General features: G+C 40.4%; 1 protein-coding gene across 2 annotated transcripts in view; it reads left to right on the top strand.

The window, feature by feature from the left end:
- SHANK2 (SH3 and multiple ankyrin repeat domains 2) overlaps positions 1-18,983 on the top strand; it is a 276,013-nt gene that overhangs the window by 146,323 nt on the left and 110,707 nt on the right. For both annotated transcript variants that reach the window (XM_030949872.1, XM_030949873.1), the window contains 2 exons: positions 1,957-2,032; positions 18,375-18,457. In XM_030949872.1, coding sequence (XP_030805732.1) covers positions 1,957-2,032; positions 18,375-18,457 — 159 coding nt within the window. The remainder of the gene's footprint in view (positions 1-1,956; positions 2,033-18,374; positions 18,458-18,983) is intronic.

Raw genomic sequence — 18,983 nt, 5'->3', positions numbered from 1 at the left:
ATGGGTACAAATCCAGGGAAACCTGGAGCTAACCCCTTGGTGCAAATATATCTATAACAGTGTTACCGTGCTATATTTGGCTTGAATTCAGAACAGCATTTGTTAGGCTTTTGCCTATGGGTTCTATGTGTTCTTTTGTCAAGTCAAAGAATGGAATCCTTTTCCTTTTTCAGTCCCCAGTTCATTCTGATGGCAGATTCCTGGTCCTCCCCCCCTGCTCCTGGGTGTCTGTGCTTGTGCTGTGTAATAGGGCAGCCTGGAATCTGTGTGAGGTCAGGGAAAGAGGGTAATTAGGGAGCTTAACACAGCAGCCTGGGAAATTGCCACTTAGCCTCGAGTTCAGCACCTTGCAAGGCTTCTGTTTTCCCAAATAATCCCTGACTGCACACAGAGGAGTGGGGGGAAACAGAGGGGAGCAGACCCAAGCTTGCAGCTGAAGAGTGCTGGCTCTGCAATCCTGAGGAGCTGAACAAAGCTCTCTGCCTTGCTGTGCCTTCCCATCCCTCCCACCCACTTTGTATTCCTTACAGCACTGAAATATCATGCTATAGAAAACAGATTCTGCAGGGGGAACATCTGGCTCCTTAAGGCTCAAGCAGTTGCTTTAAGATTTCAAAATGTTCTTTATCATAATTTCTTTCTTGTGATAATTTCCAAGGGACTTCTGAGAACAGGCCAGGGGGAAACTCAAAGCGGACTCCAGGTTTATGATTTTCTGTGTTTCTTCTGTTTATGTCTCTTGGTATGAACCTGATTTTTAGAGTGGCATGAAAAAAGGAATGTTGCTTGGTGGAGAACAGACTGCAATTTGTGCAGTAGGAGCAGGAATTTTGAGTAAAGGAAGGGCCTTTTAGGCAGAAAATACAGGTTGTAGGTGAGTGACAAAGGGACAAAATAAACTCAACTATCAAGTAGAGTTCATATTATAATAGGAATTTTCTCCCTCTCTGGCCGTCCTGTAGGATGGAGGCTGGCTGGTCTCCACAAAATATATTTAAATGTAAATATTTTTGGTTTTTTCTACTACTGCTTTTCTTGGGCCTTGCCAATTGGTGCACAGCTATGAAGAAACAACTTTCTTACTCTTTTAGCCAGCTGCAACCTTCGTGTACATTTCCAGCTGGAATTACTCTGTATTATGGATGTATTTGTATTTATGCCTCCAGCTGGGGGCATGATCCAGTTACATGTCAGCTGCACTGGTTAAAGCATGGAAATAGGCATTTTTCCCACCCTCCCTCCCAAGGTCTGCCTCCCAGGACTTAGTCCTGCTCCTTGCTTGTGTTCAAAGCCCTTCCATCCTGCTCTGATGTTCTTTTTCTCTCTGCAGGCTTGCCCTTGGTCATTTGACAGCACCAATCTTTCAGCCATTTGTACCATCCTTAAAAGCCGTGCCACAGAGGTGCTGTGCCTTGAGGGCTCTGGCTGGCTTGGATAATCAATAAAATCTGTTGGGATTGTGTCAGGCTGTCCTTCCATGGAGTGCCTCAGCTGTGCAGATGAGACTTGAATAGTCATAATCTAAACTGGAAACTTTTCTATCTGATTTCTGATGTCTCTTTGCCAATCCAAAGGTGATTTCATTGGAGGACCAGCCTGTAGTTAGGCGAAAAAATATTGATTTGCATATTATGGCTATTTTCCCAACCTTTCTGACATCTATTGCAGATTTTTCTTCTTTCTTTCTTCTTCTATTTTGCCTCTTAGCTAGAAAAGACCCAAATATTAGACACAAAAGTTTTTGACAGTGAGAATGTGAGTGGAGCTTTAAAACTTATGAATGATGTGATTCATGATCTCCAAGTTCTCCTTATTCACTTTATGTGTCTGATGCCATAAAAGAATATCTCCAAAGCCAACATTTTTTTTCCAAAATGCCTTGAAACTAGATTTATTCACTGTGTGGGAATATTAAGAAATACAGAAGTATTGAAAATTCTTTTTTTCTCTGTGCAGAAACACGAGCAGATAGAACAAAGAAGCTGTTTAGACACTACACTGTTGGATCCTATGACAGCTTTGATGCTTCAAGGTAAGAATTTTTCCTTTTGGTTGCAATCTGTTTACAAAACCTTCCCTGGTTTTATTTAATTGTTACTTTTGGTTTAGGCTTTGCGGGGGGAGAGGAAAGCAGATCACTAAACAGAACTTCTGAGGGTACCATTTTACTTCTAAATTGGTTTTTATTGCAGTTTTCTTTGTTCATATGGGATGGGTGTAGAAAATTCGGGAGCAGTGAAGTCATGAGTTCCACTGTTCTGTTTTGGGAGTGGTGAAAGATTTGTTGTTCTGAACAGTGACTTTGGAACCTGAGTAGAACTGAAGCTGCTGGAAATGAGAAATCAGATTCTTTATTTGTGGAGAATTCATGATTTTTAAGCATGTTCTTCTCCCCCATGGATATACCTTGAACATACAGGTGACTGCTGGTAGAAAGGATGACCTTCAAAACACAGAACCTCAGTTAGCTTTTGGTGTCTTCTTGAGGAAGTTTTGGTGGCATACTGGAATTATTATGCTTTTCTCCTGAGTGTCCAATTGCAGCTTGTTTTTTTTTCTTTGTTTGCAAGGAAACCACATTTATTGTAGGAGAAAAACTGAAATGTGTAAAGCAATGGCAGAGTTTCATGTAGCACAATACTAAAAAAAAAAAGAAAAATATGGTAACTGTTGGTTTTGTTCTGTGATCTTAGACTTTGTTCTGAGGTTTAGACATAGTGAGTTGAAGGATTTGGGGAGGGAGTTCCCAGTTGGACATGATGTGGTTGACTGGGGGAGTCTGATGGTGGTAAAGTCAAGAGAAGCTGTGAGCCCATAGTCTGAGACAAGCTTTGCAGAGCAGGCTCGGTGGTTACTGGGCACATTGCAGTGAGAGGAGTTGGCTTTTTGCAAGGTTCTTTGAAGGATCATTAATCTACGAAATCCATATCCTTGTCTCTATAGTGTGAATGGATAGGGTTGTTTCTGCAAAAGAGAAAAGCTGTGTCTGCTGCATCATATTGCCTCAGAGATATCAAATAATTCCACTTGGAAACCTCCTGCTGCTTTCTAACAAAAGATTTTTTTTTTCATTAGAAAATGTCAATTCCATCAAAACCTTCCCTTCCACCTTTTTATTTTTTTTTCAGGGGGTGGGGGTTGTTGGTTTATTTCTCTATTGTTTGGAGGTTTTTTTCCTAAAGGTATTGGGTTTGTCCAGTGCAAAGTAAAGCTCTCAAAAAATGTGTCTTACCTGATTCGGGACTGAGCAGGAGAGATTATCAGGAAAAAATGAACTTTTGTACAGCCTTATATAAATTAGTTATGAAATGTGTCTGCAGTTGATATCTATTAATTGTCTGAGCAGAGAGAGGGGCAGCAGCAGAGTTCTCCTGACAAGGTTTGGAAGAAAACTCTCCTTGAGTTTCCACAGAGAATCCAAGACCCAGTGGATCCATTTGGAAGGGTAATAGTGGAAATTGAGAGGAAAAGGTAGGAGAAGGCAGAATTAATGTGAAATTCTAAGAAATACAGTGGAAAAGTAGACTTGCTTAAGACATTTTTTCAGGAAAGAATGGTAAATCTAGAATTTTTATAAAGTAACACCAGGAACACAAAAAAAACCAGTAACACACCAAGTTGTGTTTTAGGTACCTGACTGAGGCTGCAAATCAGCTTTTTGTACCTCTGAATGGTGATTTCACTGGTGCTTGTGCATTGCTGCTAAAGCAAAGAGAATTTGCATTTCAGAACCTGTCTGGAGATTAATGTCTCTTGGTGGTACATCCAGATTTAATTCTTCACAAGGGCTTCTTCAGGGAGGGGAATTATTCAAAGAGGCAAACAAGGTGTGAAAGTGAGAGCAATTTTTGATATTGCCAGATTTGTATTGCTTTGATTACTTTCTCTGTTATCATTTCGTATCAAAGTCGGGGAAGAATACATTAGAACAGATTTAATGCTGGCAGCAAAGGTTTCATAAACATTTGTCAGAAGGCAATTGTGCCTCTGTGCTAAGAACAGCTCTGAATCCAAAGTACTAACAAAGCTGATCCAGTTCCTTTCCAGAGACTGTGTGGGGGGAGTGAGGGGAAGTGTCTGCTCCCTTCTCCCTTTCCTTCTCCCTCCCAAAGGGCAAAAATTGCTGAGTAGAAACACTCTGTTCAGAAATCTATATTAATGGGCTTATTCACATGCAGGAAAATACATTGTACATGGCATTTTTCATCTTGAGGAAAATGTGCAGCTTGAGTAATGGAGGTTCATTAAATCCTATTTCAGCTTTGCATAAGAGATCAGTTATCCATACATTAACTTTGGGAAAATGGGGATGATGCTTACTAATGTGGAGAAAGGCACTGAGACTTGCTTGCCCATGCATATAGTCACTAAATATCATACAAATATAATGTAGTATTTGAAACTACCAGGTCTGATGTATTATCTGCTTTAAGTGCTGATGACATGCCCTCAAAAGGGAAGAATTTCTTCTTAATGTCTATCCTCTTTCAGTTTAAATCCCCACTCCTTGTCCTAAAGAGCACATACACCACTGAAACTGCAAGGAGGTAATGCAGAACTGCTGTGCCACATCTCTGAGGTTTTCTGCCTTCCCTGCATTTGTTAGCAGTTAATTGAAATGAAATTATTTGTAGGGTGTAAATAAGTTAATTGATCAAGGTTGAATTCCAGTTTAATGATAGAAAGTATTGCTAAGGCATAGAATGGATGTTTGAATTAAAAAAACAATCTTTACTTTTTACAAACTTAAAGCTAAGGTAAACCTTTAGAAATTACCAATTTTTATCTGCTTTTTAACTGAAGTGAGGAAATTCATTAATTCTTTCAAGATGGGACAGTGGATTGTTCAGTCAGGAAAATATGTGGAATTAATTAGTTGTTTAATTTCAAATATAAAATGTTATCACCCTTTTAAATGGAAAGAGACTGTTAATGCAGTGATAACTTTGTTTTATACTCTGGAGACATAAATGATATGAGACATAGTGTGGTGCTATGTAAAAGTGATAAATTTGGTGTGGTAGAAAACATGATCCATTGCTCCTATGAATTTGGGAACTTTAGGACATGACAGTGGAAACTTTTCCTACTGCATTCATTGCATCATCTCCCACCCCCAGCAGAACAGGGCAGCAGGAAAAGTCAATAACAACTGAATGCCAGCACCAATGTAATAAAATCTGCACATGAATGGGAGGTCTCCTGCCTGTTCTGTGTCTTTCTCCACAGGGTTATTGACTTTCACATGGGGGTTTTCTCCACACTCTTTAGCTGGTTCCAACCCCTGCATGGCAGAAGTTTTCCTGGTGCCTTTCTTTGACATCCCACGGCTCCAGCAGCATTAAGGAGCTCACAGGAGAGGATGTGATGACAAATAACCTTTTCCAAAGGCTGGTTGCCGCCACATTAATGACAGGACCAAATTGATTTGCCTTATGGTTTTTGTTCTGTTTTTCTGGAGGAAGACCAAGAGGAAAACAGGATGGTGTAATCTGTAAGAAAACTTAATTAAAGGCTTAATTCATTCACCCTACTGTCCCTACTTGGAGTCAGGTGGCAACATCCAAGTCCCACGAGTGTGGAAGCTGACAGGAGCAGCTCTTCAAAAGCCAATTTACATACAAACACCTAATAAAAAATGGAGATTCTTCTTTCCAGGCCATTCTCTGTTGCTGTTGTCATGTGTACTGTTGGATAGAGCAGCATAAGATTTATTCCTGAGCGGCTCAGAGAGACTCCTTGGCACAGCTGATGCTGTCTGCCCCTGCAACTCAGCATGCTGTGAGGAGCTTGGTTATATTTTTAATTTTTTTAGCCCACAGAATGTGCCTGTTGGATACCTTTGTCCCAAAGTTGTGATGTAAGTGGGGCTGTCTTGGTCGTTTAAGCATTAGGTGCGCTCCATATCTATTTTAGTGGAAGCTTTCAGTCCTATGCAGAAATACTTTCATCTAGTTTCATGTGGATATTTCACATAAATAATCCTCCCTCTGGAGAAATGCAGTTGCTCATCTCTTTAAATATAGATTTTTAAATAATAAAATATAGATTTAAAACAGATGGAAAGTTTTAGTGGAATTCTGGCCATTGCAAGTGGTGAGGAATGTAAAACTGATGGGGAGCAAAGGGATTTTCTCCTTGGTTATGGTGGCCCTGTGTCTCTGGGTGGAGAATTTGGCTTATGTGCTTGCTGAGTGCTGCTTGCCTGGCAGCAATCCACCAAATCCTGGTAAATGGATCCTTACAAAAATTGAGAGAAGGTATAAGAGCTGTTGTTATATTTTATATCCTGCTTCCCACATTTTCATGTTGGTTCTGCCCAGGCAGAACAATGAAAGAAGTGTTACATGGAAAATAAATGGGATTTTCTGAATTGAAGTAAGAACTAGATGATATGGGATTGGAACTGAATGATCCTTAAGGTCCCATTCAACCCAAACCATTCTAGGTTTTTGTGAACTGCTCTTTTGTTTGTTTGTTTTCTGTTGGATATCACCAGTTCCACTGTACTAATGTTTCCTGGGAAGTCTGTACTGTTCAGGAGATCTCTTGAAGGAAATGGGAATAAGGAGATTAAAATGGTGCTGCTCACGCTTAACAATAAATCCACAGTCTGGGATTTGCACATTGATAATAAGTGGAAAGTGATTTTACAACTGATTTTACCTGCAGGCATATATTTTAAACATAGTCCTTGGTTTCCTCTGGTGAAAATAAGTAAAACCAACAGCATTTAACTTTTTTACCTATACACAGAGCTCAGTTTTTGCCTAGAAAATGGTAACAAAAATATCTGAGTGTCCTCATCATTGTAATTACATATAACCCTGTGAGACAGTGATGTGGTTGCATCTGAAACCTCTCTGAGATTTTAATGATTTAAAATTTCTGCAGACGTGATATCATGGTTCTTTTGGGCACAGAGAATGGTCAGCACCAGCCAAATTGTAGGGGAGAAAAGTATGTAAAATGTTTTGTGTGCATGTAATCTCACCTTGATGTCTGAAGTTATCTTGTTGGACTTGCCTGTTGAATGTTCTGAATTAATTAATTAACTGTGAGTATAACAGCCTGATAGCACTGAGCTGCTCTTAATGTGAGGCAGAAAGTCAAGGGTAGCTCAATTTTAATACCTTGTGCCTCATTAGTTTGAAGAGCATAATTTGATGCAATTTGAAGAATTGCGTATGTATTTAAGCAATAATTAACACTTTGTAGCCTCTGTGGAGCAGGTGGAGATGTAAAATGTGAAGTTTTTAATTTACAATTATTCAGTTTCTAATGGAAATTCCTTTGGTTGCTAATAAACAACTTTGCACTTTGCCTCCCCTGCTGTTGTGCAATGCCATGACGGAGCTTTTTGTGCTGGTGGCTACAGTAAATATTGAAAGGAATTGCTGAAATGGGAGGCAAAAAGGGTGTGTGTGTGTGCATCTGAATTGTGGTGCCTCTCCATCTAAACCTGTACTGTAATTGCACTATTAAGGTCTAATACAATTATGGTAAGATGCAAAACACTACCGTGAGTGATAAAAGTTTCCATTAGCTTCTAAGCGCATTTTTAAGTTGTTTGCTGCCTTAACAGTGAAGTTTGCTCAACCCACTTCAGTAAGATTCCAGCTTTTAGCAGCTGATGGTTTGGTAACTAATGACTAAAATGCATTTTCTGGGCTAGATGTTTGCCTAAATTTTTAGTGATAAGTGTTAGCAAAGAGAGCTCAAGAGCTGAGGGGAAAAAATACACAGCCTTTTCCAAATGCAGAATTACAATGCTCTTTGTGAAAAACTTTTAGGATCTACCTCTAGTGCTAGTCCAGACTTAACTGTGTGCCTGGAGTAGAGAAGCTGCTGTTTGCAAGGGCTGGGATTTGGGGGCTGTGCCATTTCCTGCACAGCAATTGGTACTCCCAGGCTCAGCAGGATTTCCTCTGCAACTCCTCCGGCCGGATGCTGGAGGACAGCATGGATTTAAATGTCACCACTGAAAGCAGCAGCCTGTGTCCTGTGCATGAAGGGGAATCAAGTGGGTTTTATTCTTTAAATTAGAATAGAGAAAATGAAAAAAGGAAAGAAAAAGGAGTGGAGATGCAGAACAAGTTTGTGAAGGTGTGACACCAGGTTGGTTAGAAACGAGAGCCACGTTATTAGAGCAGAGGAAAACAGGAGATTCAAATGGGATTTTTTTGGGGAGGGGGGAGAGAGGAGGATGATGATGAGGTTTCTAATAATTGGTGTTTTCCATTCCTACATCCCAGCCCCTGTGATGATTTAATTCCCTGCCCCAGGGCAACTTTGGCTGCCGTGCTGTCACCTCATCACCAGATGAGCAAAGGCTCCATATGGTGCCTCTGGTTGGGAATGATGCAGTTGGCAGCCCCAAATGGAACAAATAACTGGTGAACTCTCACTGTGGGCCTGCCTCCAGTAGGAGTGATCTAAACCACTCTTCCCCCATCTCACCCTCTCTTTCCAGGCAGATTTTCACAAATATTTGTTGCATTTGGAGAGTTTGATCTATGAGGAAACATTCTCAGGGTGGCTGGCAGGCAGCGTATGTGTTTTGTTCCTCTTGAAAGCTGAAATGATCCACAATTGGAAAGGGGTGGATTTTCATGCTCAGTCTCTTTGATGGTGCAAAAGGAGTGTGTGGGAGGAGGGTGCCTTGTTCCTCCTGGGACAAACCAGATGTGCTGGAGCAGTGTTTCTTTAAGAAATGTAATTGAACCCAACAAAGAGGGAGCAGCTAAAGAGCAAACAATAGCTGGTGGTGGAGCATTCACCTGAACTAAAGGAGGTCTGGGCTTGAGTCCTCTCTGTGTCAGACTTAAATCCACAGCCTGAGCTGCTGCTGAATGCCAGGAACCTGCTGGACAGAGCAGGGCTTCATCCAAGCCCTTTGAAAGTGTTCCCCTTTCCCCAAGCCAGGAGCAGATGCTCTCTCCATCCTTGTGGATGTTAGGGGCTGCTCCATGGCGATGATTGGCAGATGCACCAATTGAGTGGCTGGTGATGCTGCTGGGGCTCCCTGCTCTCTCTGACACAAAATGTCAGCCTGTTTTTGGAGAGATGATGTCTGACAAGCACTAAAATGTATCAACAAAAGCTTGTCTTTAAGGGATAAGTGTTACACAAAAACTGAGTTCACGGCAAGGTTCTGAGCAGAGGAATAGTGAGTGTTGAATATGTGCACTAAGAAAAAGTGGCTGCTGCATCTTTAGGAGGAAAAAAATCCTGTTACCTACGTGCCTTTTAATTTCTCTAATTTTTTATAGGGCCCAGATAACAGAATTAAGAGTTTGGTGCTCCAGTTGAAAACCGGGGCTGATACTGAGTATCAGTATCAGCCCGGAGCAGTTGCCCCTATGGCAGAGGTGGTTTATACCCCTACTGCAACCACTTCCAGCACCATAAACTCTGAAATACATTAAAATCTGTGCATCTGAAATGATAAACCAGTATTTTTACCTTGTCTCCAGTACACAAAAAAAGAAAGCTTCATATTCCCAGAAATTCCACATCAGTGCAACCAACAAGCTGAATGTGAAAGGCAGGGGGCAATAAAGACAGGTTCCAGTTCAACATTCATATAATTAAGAGAAGTCATGGCCAATTAAAATAAAATCATGAAGTCAGTGATTTTTTTCCACTGCTACCAGCATTTTGGGCTAAACTGGCCATCCTTTGACAGAATTGCTGAAAATAATGATGTTGGGAGGCAGGAGAGCTGTTAAGATGGACATTTTGTCTTGCTGGTAAGCAAAATTTGGAGTAGACTTAAAATAACTCAAGAGCTTACTGCAATTAGAGAAATGGAGAGGGATAATATATTTCAGAAAATAAGGTAGAGTTGCCACCTCCTTTCTGATGTTAATGAGACTGTGAAATAACGTGGTTAGTCAGGATTTTAAAGGGATATGTGAAAAATTCGTGTCACCTTTTCAGCTCTTTAGTGCAAAATCCTAGAAAATCAAAGTTTCTCAGTGTACACTGTATTTTTAAAGCTCTTGGGGAAGAATAAAGATGTTTTCAGAAAAACTTTATGCCTTTGGTGAGGCCTCATTTGTTTTGAGACAGAAGTTCAAACTTGTAAGTTAAATACTAAAGGTATTTTTTGTCATAAGAATTTGCAACGTGTTTAACATTGATTTAATCACTGTGCTCTTCTGTACAATGCAGACTTGTAAGTAAAATAGTTCCATCTGTAAAGCTGAAATGTACAGTCAGGGCTACTCACACTCCTTGTGGTCAGGACTGAGTTTATTTTCCCAGGAGTGCAGGACAGGAGGATGATAATTCCTCCTGCTCATCATAGCAAACAGGGTGGGATGGAAAACTTGAGGGATCCCTTAAAACTAACCTGAAACTCATGTTTGGCACCAGTCCTGAAATCACCAGTTTCCTTCCCCTATTTTGTAGCTTATTTTTGTTTAGACCCTCTTGGAGCAAGTGGAGTTGTGATACCAAAATGTACTGCGAGTTTAATAATTGTTTTTAAGAATTCCAAGGTCAAACTGCTACCTTAAAGGACTTGTAGCACGTTTAAAAAGTGTTAATAAAACACTTTCTTTTATTTTCTTTTAAACCCAAGGTGTGATTGTAGTTACTTCCCTTGTTCTGCCTTTGTCACTTGTCCTGTTTGATAACCCTGAACATGTCCCTCTCCTTGGTACTGAGGTTGTCTGTGATAATAATGACCAATTTTAGCAAAAACAGCAGGAAAATTATGAATTAAAAAAACTGTATAAAAAACAGTGGGTTTAACATCTATAATTAATATTCCTTTTGTCTAAATGCTTTGTATGTTAAGATGATTAGGGAGAAAATTCCTGTTTCTCTGTGCTTTGGAGGCACATCTGAGGGTGGAACTGCAGCTGTTTTGGGATAGGAAAATACAAACCTAAACAGTGAAGTGTTTATTAGATAAATATCCTGGTAACCTAAACATATGTGAGTGTTTGGACATCCTGTTTGTCCAAGGCTCATCGCATTAGCAATGAATATTAATATTTCCACATCCCAGGCTCACATTGCTCAAATGCTTGATAAATAAAACTGAAAATTGCTGATGAGTACCGGGTGCAAGTGGAGTGTGCTAGAACCCAAAATATTCCTGTGCTAGGTGGAACATTTGTGTGGAGGGGCTAGAGGGACCCTGGGCTATAGAACTCTCCTGTTCCATAGCAGGAGTCCTGCTTGCATGTCTGATTTTCACTTGGTCATGTGTGATGTTTGAAATGACTGTTCACTTTTAAAAGAAAAATGAAATTAATTAATACAGAGGAATTAAGCTTTTATTTTTAAATTCATTTTGCCGCTTTCCTCACTCACAGTGATTTTTTTGTTTTCTCTCTACTAGTGCAGATGTGAAAGAATAATAACTTTTCTCTTAAAAAAGGCTAAAATACTTGGGGTTTTTGTGAGTGTGTATAAATACATTCATGCATGGGTATGGTGCATATATACCCTATATATACACATTTGCTTAGGATTATGAATTTACCACTGACTTTTTTTATTGCCTTCATATCCTATCCTGAGATTCCTACATAATATACAATCAGACTTTTACTGGATGATTTCTCTTTCCAGGAGGTTGACTTCCTGGTTTGCTGTATCAATATTTTACTTTACTTGTTGCAGTTTCAGCAACTTAAGGTACAACCGGGAAACAACCTACAAGTACCAACAGCCAAATCAATTTATTTGAGAAGTATTACTTTAAATTGCCTACTCCCTTCTCCTGCACACCAAAAAACATGATAATAAGTAATTAAAAGCTGAGTAAAGGAAAAGTTGAAAAATTAAAAGCTAAGTGGACTGAGGGGAGTGAGAGAGAGACGAAATTTCTCCTTGGCTCTACATAAATTGTGCAGCTACTGTGCACTTCTGTTGTGAAATTCAATATTTCTCTTTTAAACCTATATTTTTGTAAAGTTTTGTAGCATAAACCCATTGAAGTGTACAGCACTGTTAGTCTCTTTAACATAGGTTGCTTCTTGTAATGATGGTTGATTTTCTTTATTTTTTGGGGGGCACCTCTACTGATCACAGGCTGGAAAAAGCAGCACCATCTTTCTGACTTCCTAATTCTTACTGAATCCCTTCCCGGCTGACATTAGTGTGGGTTTGGGGACTTAGTGAATAGCTGCTCTTCTTTTACCCAGGATATCAAGTATTCAAAATCCAATAAAGATGGCTTGATTCCCTGTTTAGAAGTGTGAATGAAACACCTTTTTTAGGTGGAAGATGGGCTGTGAGGTTTTACTGGAGCCTGTGATTCCCTCAGCGTGCAGTACAGATCCAGAACTGGAGAATATGTCCATGTCTTTAAAACAGCCACAGTTTGACATATTCCTCTTTCATCAGCAGATTTCAAAGCAAAATCTGCAGCCTTGCTGTTCTCATGATCAAAGAGCTCCACGAGATGTTTACTAACTCTGGAGAAACAGCACTGCTACAGGAGATTGGAAATACAAATATATGAATATGGGGAGGTTCCAGGAGTATTGCTGGAGCATCCTTTATTTCCTGGTCCTTTATCTGGCTTGATCATAGCCAGCTGAGGAAGACACAGCTATGCCAAGTTTACCAAGGAGAAATTAGACTATGTCCTTCCTGTTGCAATTTGAAATTGTTTGCCACAAATCATAAAGCCAGAGAGGAACACAGTGCAAGCAGGGGGAATGGTGATCTTGTCTGTCTTCTCTGGGTTTTTTTTGTTGGAGTGCCAGCTGTGCCAATCAGGCACTGACACACAACCAGTCGTCTGTTTGTCTGTGCCTCTGAAGATTCTGCTCTTGGATTTCTTTGGGAGCACCTGTGAAGCTGAGAGCCATAGGTAGTACTAAACATTTGATTCCATGCTGCACTTCCATATGCAGCCCTGATTTTCCAGTTTATTTTTTTTAATGAAATAGCAGAACAACTTGGAGAATTTTTAGTTCTAAGAGATTCTCTTCATCCCTTCTCTGTCATATTTTAATTATTGTGCCATGATCATAGTCCTTGGACTTGTATCTTAAGCTGCCTAGTAAGGAATTGATCAATTTAAAGTTTACTGCTCTCCAATATTTCTGTTTTAATGCTAGGTTCTGTCTGCCATGAGGAAAGTGCTGAGGCACTGACCCATCTATTTGGAAATACTTTTTTCTCCCAAACACAGCTTGCTACAAACTTCCAGAGAAACGTGTGTTCTAAAGGAAAATAATTAGATTTGTCATAAAGACATTAGCATTGCTCAGCTGTACAGAGTGGGCCAATCCCCCAGTTCTGGGATCCTAGGATGCTGTGAAGGGAGAGGTCACTGTGAGTTTGACTGTTTAGTTGGCTGCATCCCACTGTTTCTGTTTGGGTTGCCACTGGGTTTTTTAGGGACAGGCTGTGTATTTCCCTATCTGCTGTGCACAGAACCCACTCGCTGCTTTAGCTGCTGCCTCTTGAGCAAGTGATTGCTACTCTGCCTGACACAGGAGAGCTGCGGGAGCTCTTGTGTGAGACCTAAAAGTGGATGATTGATGCCTGGGAAACTTGAGCAATCTCAGAAAGCGTCTTCATTAATCTTGAAGGCCTTAATTAGTAGGATTAGCCAATTTTCCTGAAGCCATTAGAGTAGCTGACTATAAATTGTAAGGTTGACCCCTTCCAGCAGTAACAGGAAATGTTTTCCCACTGAAAGTTTGCTATATCCTACAATAAAGTTTGCTGTAGACATAATTTCCATTTTATGTGGTATCAGGACAGGTTACTTCCTGAAAAAAGGGAAACAATGTTTTTGATGTGCCTTTAACAGGGATTGACTGTTGGATAATGCACAAGGGGCTCCTCCTGTTGAACAGATTTCCCAAATGCTCTTCTCTGGCTTGAGCATAACCACTATAAATTGGCCATTTTATCCTGAAAGGAATTAGTGTGACTGCTTCCAGACATTGCATATAAATTTATGGAATGATTTAGATATCGTTTTATTGCACCTGGCAGAACACTTTATTCTTCTAGGATGTATCTAGTTGTGAACTCAGTAGATCTTTCAAAGAGATTGCAATTGCAAGAGTGCTGAGGAGAAGAAAAAGGGCTAATGAAGAGATTTAGATTCACTTGGCCAACTGAAAGAAGTGAACCTGGAGAGAGCAAGGTCCACTTCTCCCTCAAGGGGGGAGAGCAAGTCCTTACTCTGAAGGGCTTGTGTACTGCTGGGCTGCTGAAGCTGAAAAGGTTGGTTATGTTTCCAGGAGATGACTGTAGGGAATGAGGAAAAGAATTCCTTTTTACATTCATTTTTTCCTCTGCCTTAGGGGGAGACTGACAGTATACCAAATAACCACTTTTGTTTCCCAATAACGGTGATAATTTTCAGTGGATTGTCCTCTACTTGCTGTTTTTCAGATTGAAATCAGCAAAGAAACACTTGATACAAACTTGCCTAAACACATCCTGTAGTCCTGATAGTCTCCACCTCTGTAATTTAGTATTTTAGCTTGTGGAATAAGTCATGCCTTAAGATAAGGTGTAGTTATCCCTGATGAGAACAGGAAGCCAGGTTTTGTGGGCCTGCCTCCAGCAGGAACCTGCACTCCAACCTTTATTTTCTTCATACAGGTCTTTATGGAAGACTTGACATTTCTCCTTCCTTCCTCAGATATTATCTTAATGGGCTGTTAGCAAAGCAGAAATTCCCGCTGTTTAGAAAAGCCCACACAAATGATGGTTGTTATGTGGAACAGTGCCGAGTTCAAAACTCACATATCTGTCTGACCATGGGCAAATCCTTCTGTTTCCCTTTCTCCATTGGTCAGTCTGTAAAATTGTGGAAATTGTAACACCTCTGCACAGTTCTTGAGCCTTAAGTTGGTAAAGAAACTACATGAGCTGATGAACAATCATGTTTTCTAACATCTACTGCTTGAGTAAAGCAGAGATTTACATTGACTGTTATTTTGACCTGAGGTTTTGTGATTGTGCTCCACACAGACATGTCCTGCAATTGATAGGATGCCTTTTGCATTTAACTTTGCCTGCAATGAATCTTGGCCTCACACAGCCCAAAGTCAAAGCAGTGTTTGCCCTATTTAAATAATGAGCTATTGATTTTAGAATTACTCATTTTATTACCATCATATGGAACTGATCATATTCTGAGGACTCATCTCTGAAATGGAAGCTGTTGAATTTTGTTTGGCATGGGACAGAAATGAACTTCAGGGATTTTACCTATTGAAATTTGGCATATCACAGATAACAGGGACTGCCTGGCCTCACATAGAGCTGTGCATTTCACTGAAAGAGTCTGGGAAGAAATTCCTCTTTTTGCTTGAGCTCAGGCCTCTGAGCAGCTCCTAATGCAATGCCACCTTCATTTGTCACTGGTTGCTGTACCCTGTGTTCTGCTGCTGAGTATTTACAACACCTCCAGGATCAAAGAGACGCTGCCAAGAAGGCTCATGGGGAGAAATTTTGACCTAGTTTTACATTTGGCACCACTTTTCCTGCCAGGAGCAGGTGGACTGTGAACAGACCTTCAGTGGAGAGTCCACCCTGGCTGGCACAGAGAGCCCTGGCGTGGCAGAGCCAGCAAAAAGCAGCACTGCAAAGAGTCAGAGGTTAAACCCTGCCCCTCTTCTGCTTCCTTTTCTTGGGAATGCAAGTTTTCTGGGAGAGAGGATGTGCAGGCTGTAAACTCAGTTCATTTTTTGTGTGCCTGTTTGTCTTCCCCCTTTTTCCTGCTGCTGGTTCTTTGCCCTGCAGCACTGAGGTGTGTGGGGAGAATCAGTTTGCTTTCTGTGGTTGCTTGAATAAGTTTAAGCTACTCAAGCCATAGGATTTTTGCAGGTGCCGTACTTCTAGGGAACATAAATGAGAAGAAATGCTACACATGTGATTTTTTCAAGCCTATCATTTTACTTTCCAGGCTGTGTTGGTGTTCTCTTTATGACTGTAACTGTATATTAGAAAGTTGTATTTGTCAAATAATAGAGATCAGTTTGTGTGTTTTCTCACCAAAAACCATGTTGTGCTTCTCCCTCCCTTAGCTCTCACCTCCCCCTTGCACGTAATTTTGTAAAATGTTGGCAATTTTGCACCCCCACTTTCAGTACATGAACTGAAGTATAAAACTGGGTAGTTTATGGAATAGATGTGCTGTACATGAGAAGAAAATCAGAGGTTGTTTTTATACCTTTAGTCTGTACATTAGGATGAAGTGAGCCTGACTTGACAATGCCCCTCCATTTCATTAGCTGGCTCTGGAAGGACCCTGCATGCCTTTTTTTTTTTTTTTTTTTTGGATGTAGACCAGGAGAATTGATCCTGAGTTTGCTGAGCTGATAAAACTTCTGAATGCTGTATGGAAATGAACTGACACAAGAGTGGGATTTAGGGAGGGGATACGAGGGGGGTTCTTTGAACCAAACTCTTGCTATAATTAGGATCTCAGAAGTTGCCTTCTAAGCTCTATTGAGCTATTGATTGATTACAAAGAAACTTGAAGGGAATGGGTTTCATTAATTTGACCAAGTATTAAAAAAAGTAACACTGTTGACTCTTCAGTGGATAAGCACAGGGACCCACCTTGAGAACGTGGTGGTGAAATGAGGGAAATAAGCCAATGCACTGGTAGGAGCAGTCACTTTCTAGAACATTAGGATGTTGATGGAGAGCTTCAGTGGGCTCTGAGAGCTGCATATTCCATCCCATCCTGATACCCCTGAGCAGGTGGGTGTTGGGCTTTCTCAAAAAGCAGAAGTTTTTTAACTGTAAGTACAGGAAATGTCTGGAAGGCACAGTAAATTACAATAAGTTGAGAATACAAAGGCTGTGGGTGCTGATGGAAACCATCTCTTGCCCACAAAGTCACCATTGTGGCAGTTTGAGTTCATGTGTGGTGTTAAACACTCTGCAATTTGGAAGACAACCTTACATCATCGCTTCAGCAGCCATGGGAAGTTTCATCCTGCAGAGTTGGAAAGGCACCAAAAGGATGGTCTGTGATGCACGAAAAATCTGGAGTTTGGAGGCTGTCCATTGGTGTCCTGATATCATCATCCCTCTCTTTGTTCAGAGCTTTAAATAAAAAGGTCACACCAATTTCTCTTTATTTAGTTTCCTCCTCCCCCTGGGGATTATTAATGGCCCTGAGGCAGATCCAGTCTCTCCTTTCATTTACTGCTCTGGGGACTGGATTCTGTACCAGACCAGTGGGAACAGAAGTTGGCTAGTAAAAAATTAAGGAAAGCAAACTTGCTCATACTCCTTCTATCTGAACTAGTTCTGTGGGTATTTTGAAGCAGCAGTTTGCAGTGCTGACAATTTGTGAACTTAACCCCTGCAACTCGTGCTGTGCAATTCTTTGGTACCTAAAAGAGCATTGAAAATTTTTTTTTTCTTTGAGCTTTTTTAGTAATTTCATGTTTAATTAAAGATATTGAACACCTTAAGGCTTTTACAGATCGTTCCCTGTATCCGAAACGTCCTATTTTAATATGCATTTTGTGCATTTTCTTCATCTACCTTCTACTTTTATCTTAGCCAATGACAGTGAGATTCCTAAGGCTACTTTCTCTTTAAGGGAATACTGCTTACATAAATAGTCCTTTATACCATCTCCTTGTTTTATAATATTAATTGTTTATCAGGAGACAGGAAATATTCCATAGAAAATGTGTTTTCCTGCTTGTGCATGCCTTGTTACTATTTCAATTATGCAGATTCTTGATGCTGTGGAAATTTGTGCTTGATGACGCCAAGGCAGCTGCACGTTGTTAGCATTGTAGGCTGTCAGATGATCATGTGGGATTCTTGCAGCATGCAACATTCAATAGGATTGAAAAAGGGCTTTTGATGCAAGGCATAGCTTTCGGAATATATTTGTGCCTTTTAGTTAGCTAATAGAAAATCATAATTTATTATCTTTAAATTTAAAATGCTGCCTCATTTTTCTTCTGGTTGGTTTCATTTTGGCTTCACTAGAAGATGCATCTGGTACATCCACGATTGAGGAGTTTATTAATGATACTGTCGTTCAGTTCACTTACTTTTTTTCCTTTTAGAGTCCTAGCTAGCCCACAGATTACATGATCACATGTTCATCCAGTCATTCATATAGAACACAAACCACCATGCATGATTTCTTCTTCTTTCTTTTTCCTCTCTGCCTTTTTTATTCATTTTAAGTTGCTTTGTCATGTTCTCTTTTACCATCCAGCTTAGTCTTTGTCTTCCCCTCGCTGCTATTTGTTCTATATTTTCCCATGCTTGGTTACTGCAATATTATTTGATTAACGGGCTGTGATGATGATGAACCTGCACACTGGAGGAGCAGCTACTACAGTGGTGATGAAGGGATGTAATAATGGTCGCTATCCTCGGAATTCTCTCTACAGTGACTGCATAATAGAAGAAAAGGCAGTGGTCCTGCAGAAAAAAGACAATGAAGGATTTGGATTTGTGCTCAGAGGGGCAAAAGGTATGTGCTTCTGTGTGTGAGTGTGTGTGTGTGTGATGTGCAGTGGCATGAAGAAATTTATACATCTCAGAATATAAGCAGGAATTATTCTTGGTGCACTTGGTTGCTAGACAACAGGATTCTCTGTATGCTATACTACTCCGATGGATTTCAGTGCCTTCTCTCTGAAGCAGTTTGCATTTTTACATGGGAGAAGCACTGCATAATCGTTTGGGGGGAGAAAGTTTTGCCTGTATTTTTCTCATGCTGCTGGATGTAGTATTTTGCCATTAATCTGTTCTGTTGTGCAGTTTACTTAACTGTGGGAAGCCTGCTTTCCTCATAAAAACTGCTGCTTTATTTCAAATGCCAGCCTGATTGAATAGGGCTGTGAATAGGAATAGACAAGAGAGGGATGTTTTGTTTAAAATAGGTGTGGATCTTCTGCAAGGTGACATTGGTGCAGTTTTAGTATGAAAATATGATCTTTTTTTATATCTTGAGAAGCTGCACGTATGTTGCATGGCCTGTAGTGTGCTCATTTTTA

This window comes from Camarhynchus parvulus, chromosome 5, assembly GCF_901933205.1.
Source record: "Camarhynchus parvulus chromosome 5, STF_HiC, whole genome shotgun sequence".
NCBI classification, from domain to species: Eukaryota; Metazoa; Chordata; class Aves; order Passeriformes; family Thraupidae; genus Camarhynchus; species Camarhynchus parvulus.
The sequence above is the reverse complement of the archived record's forward strand: the minus strand, read 5'-3'. Positions and strand labels throughout refer to the sequence as shown.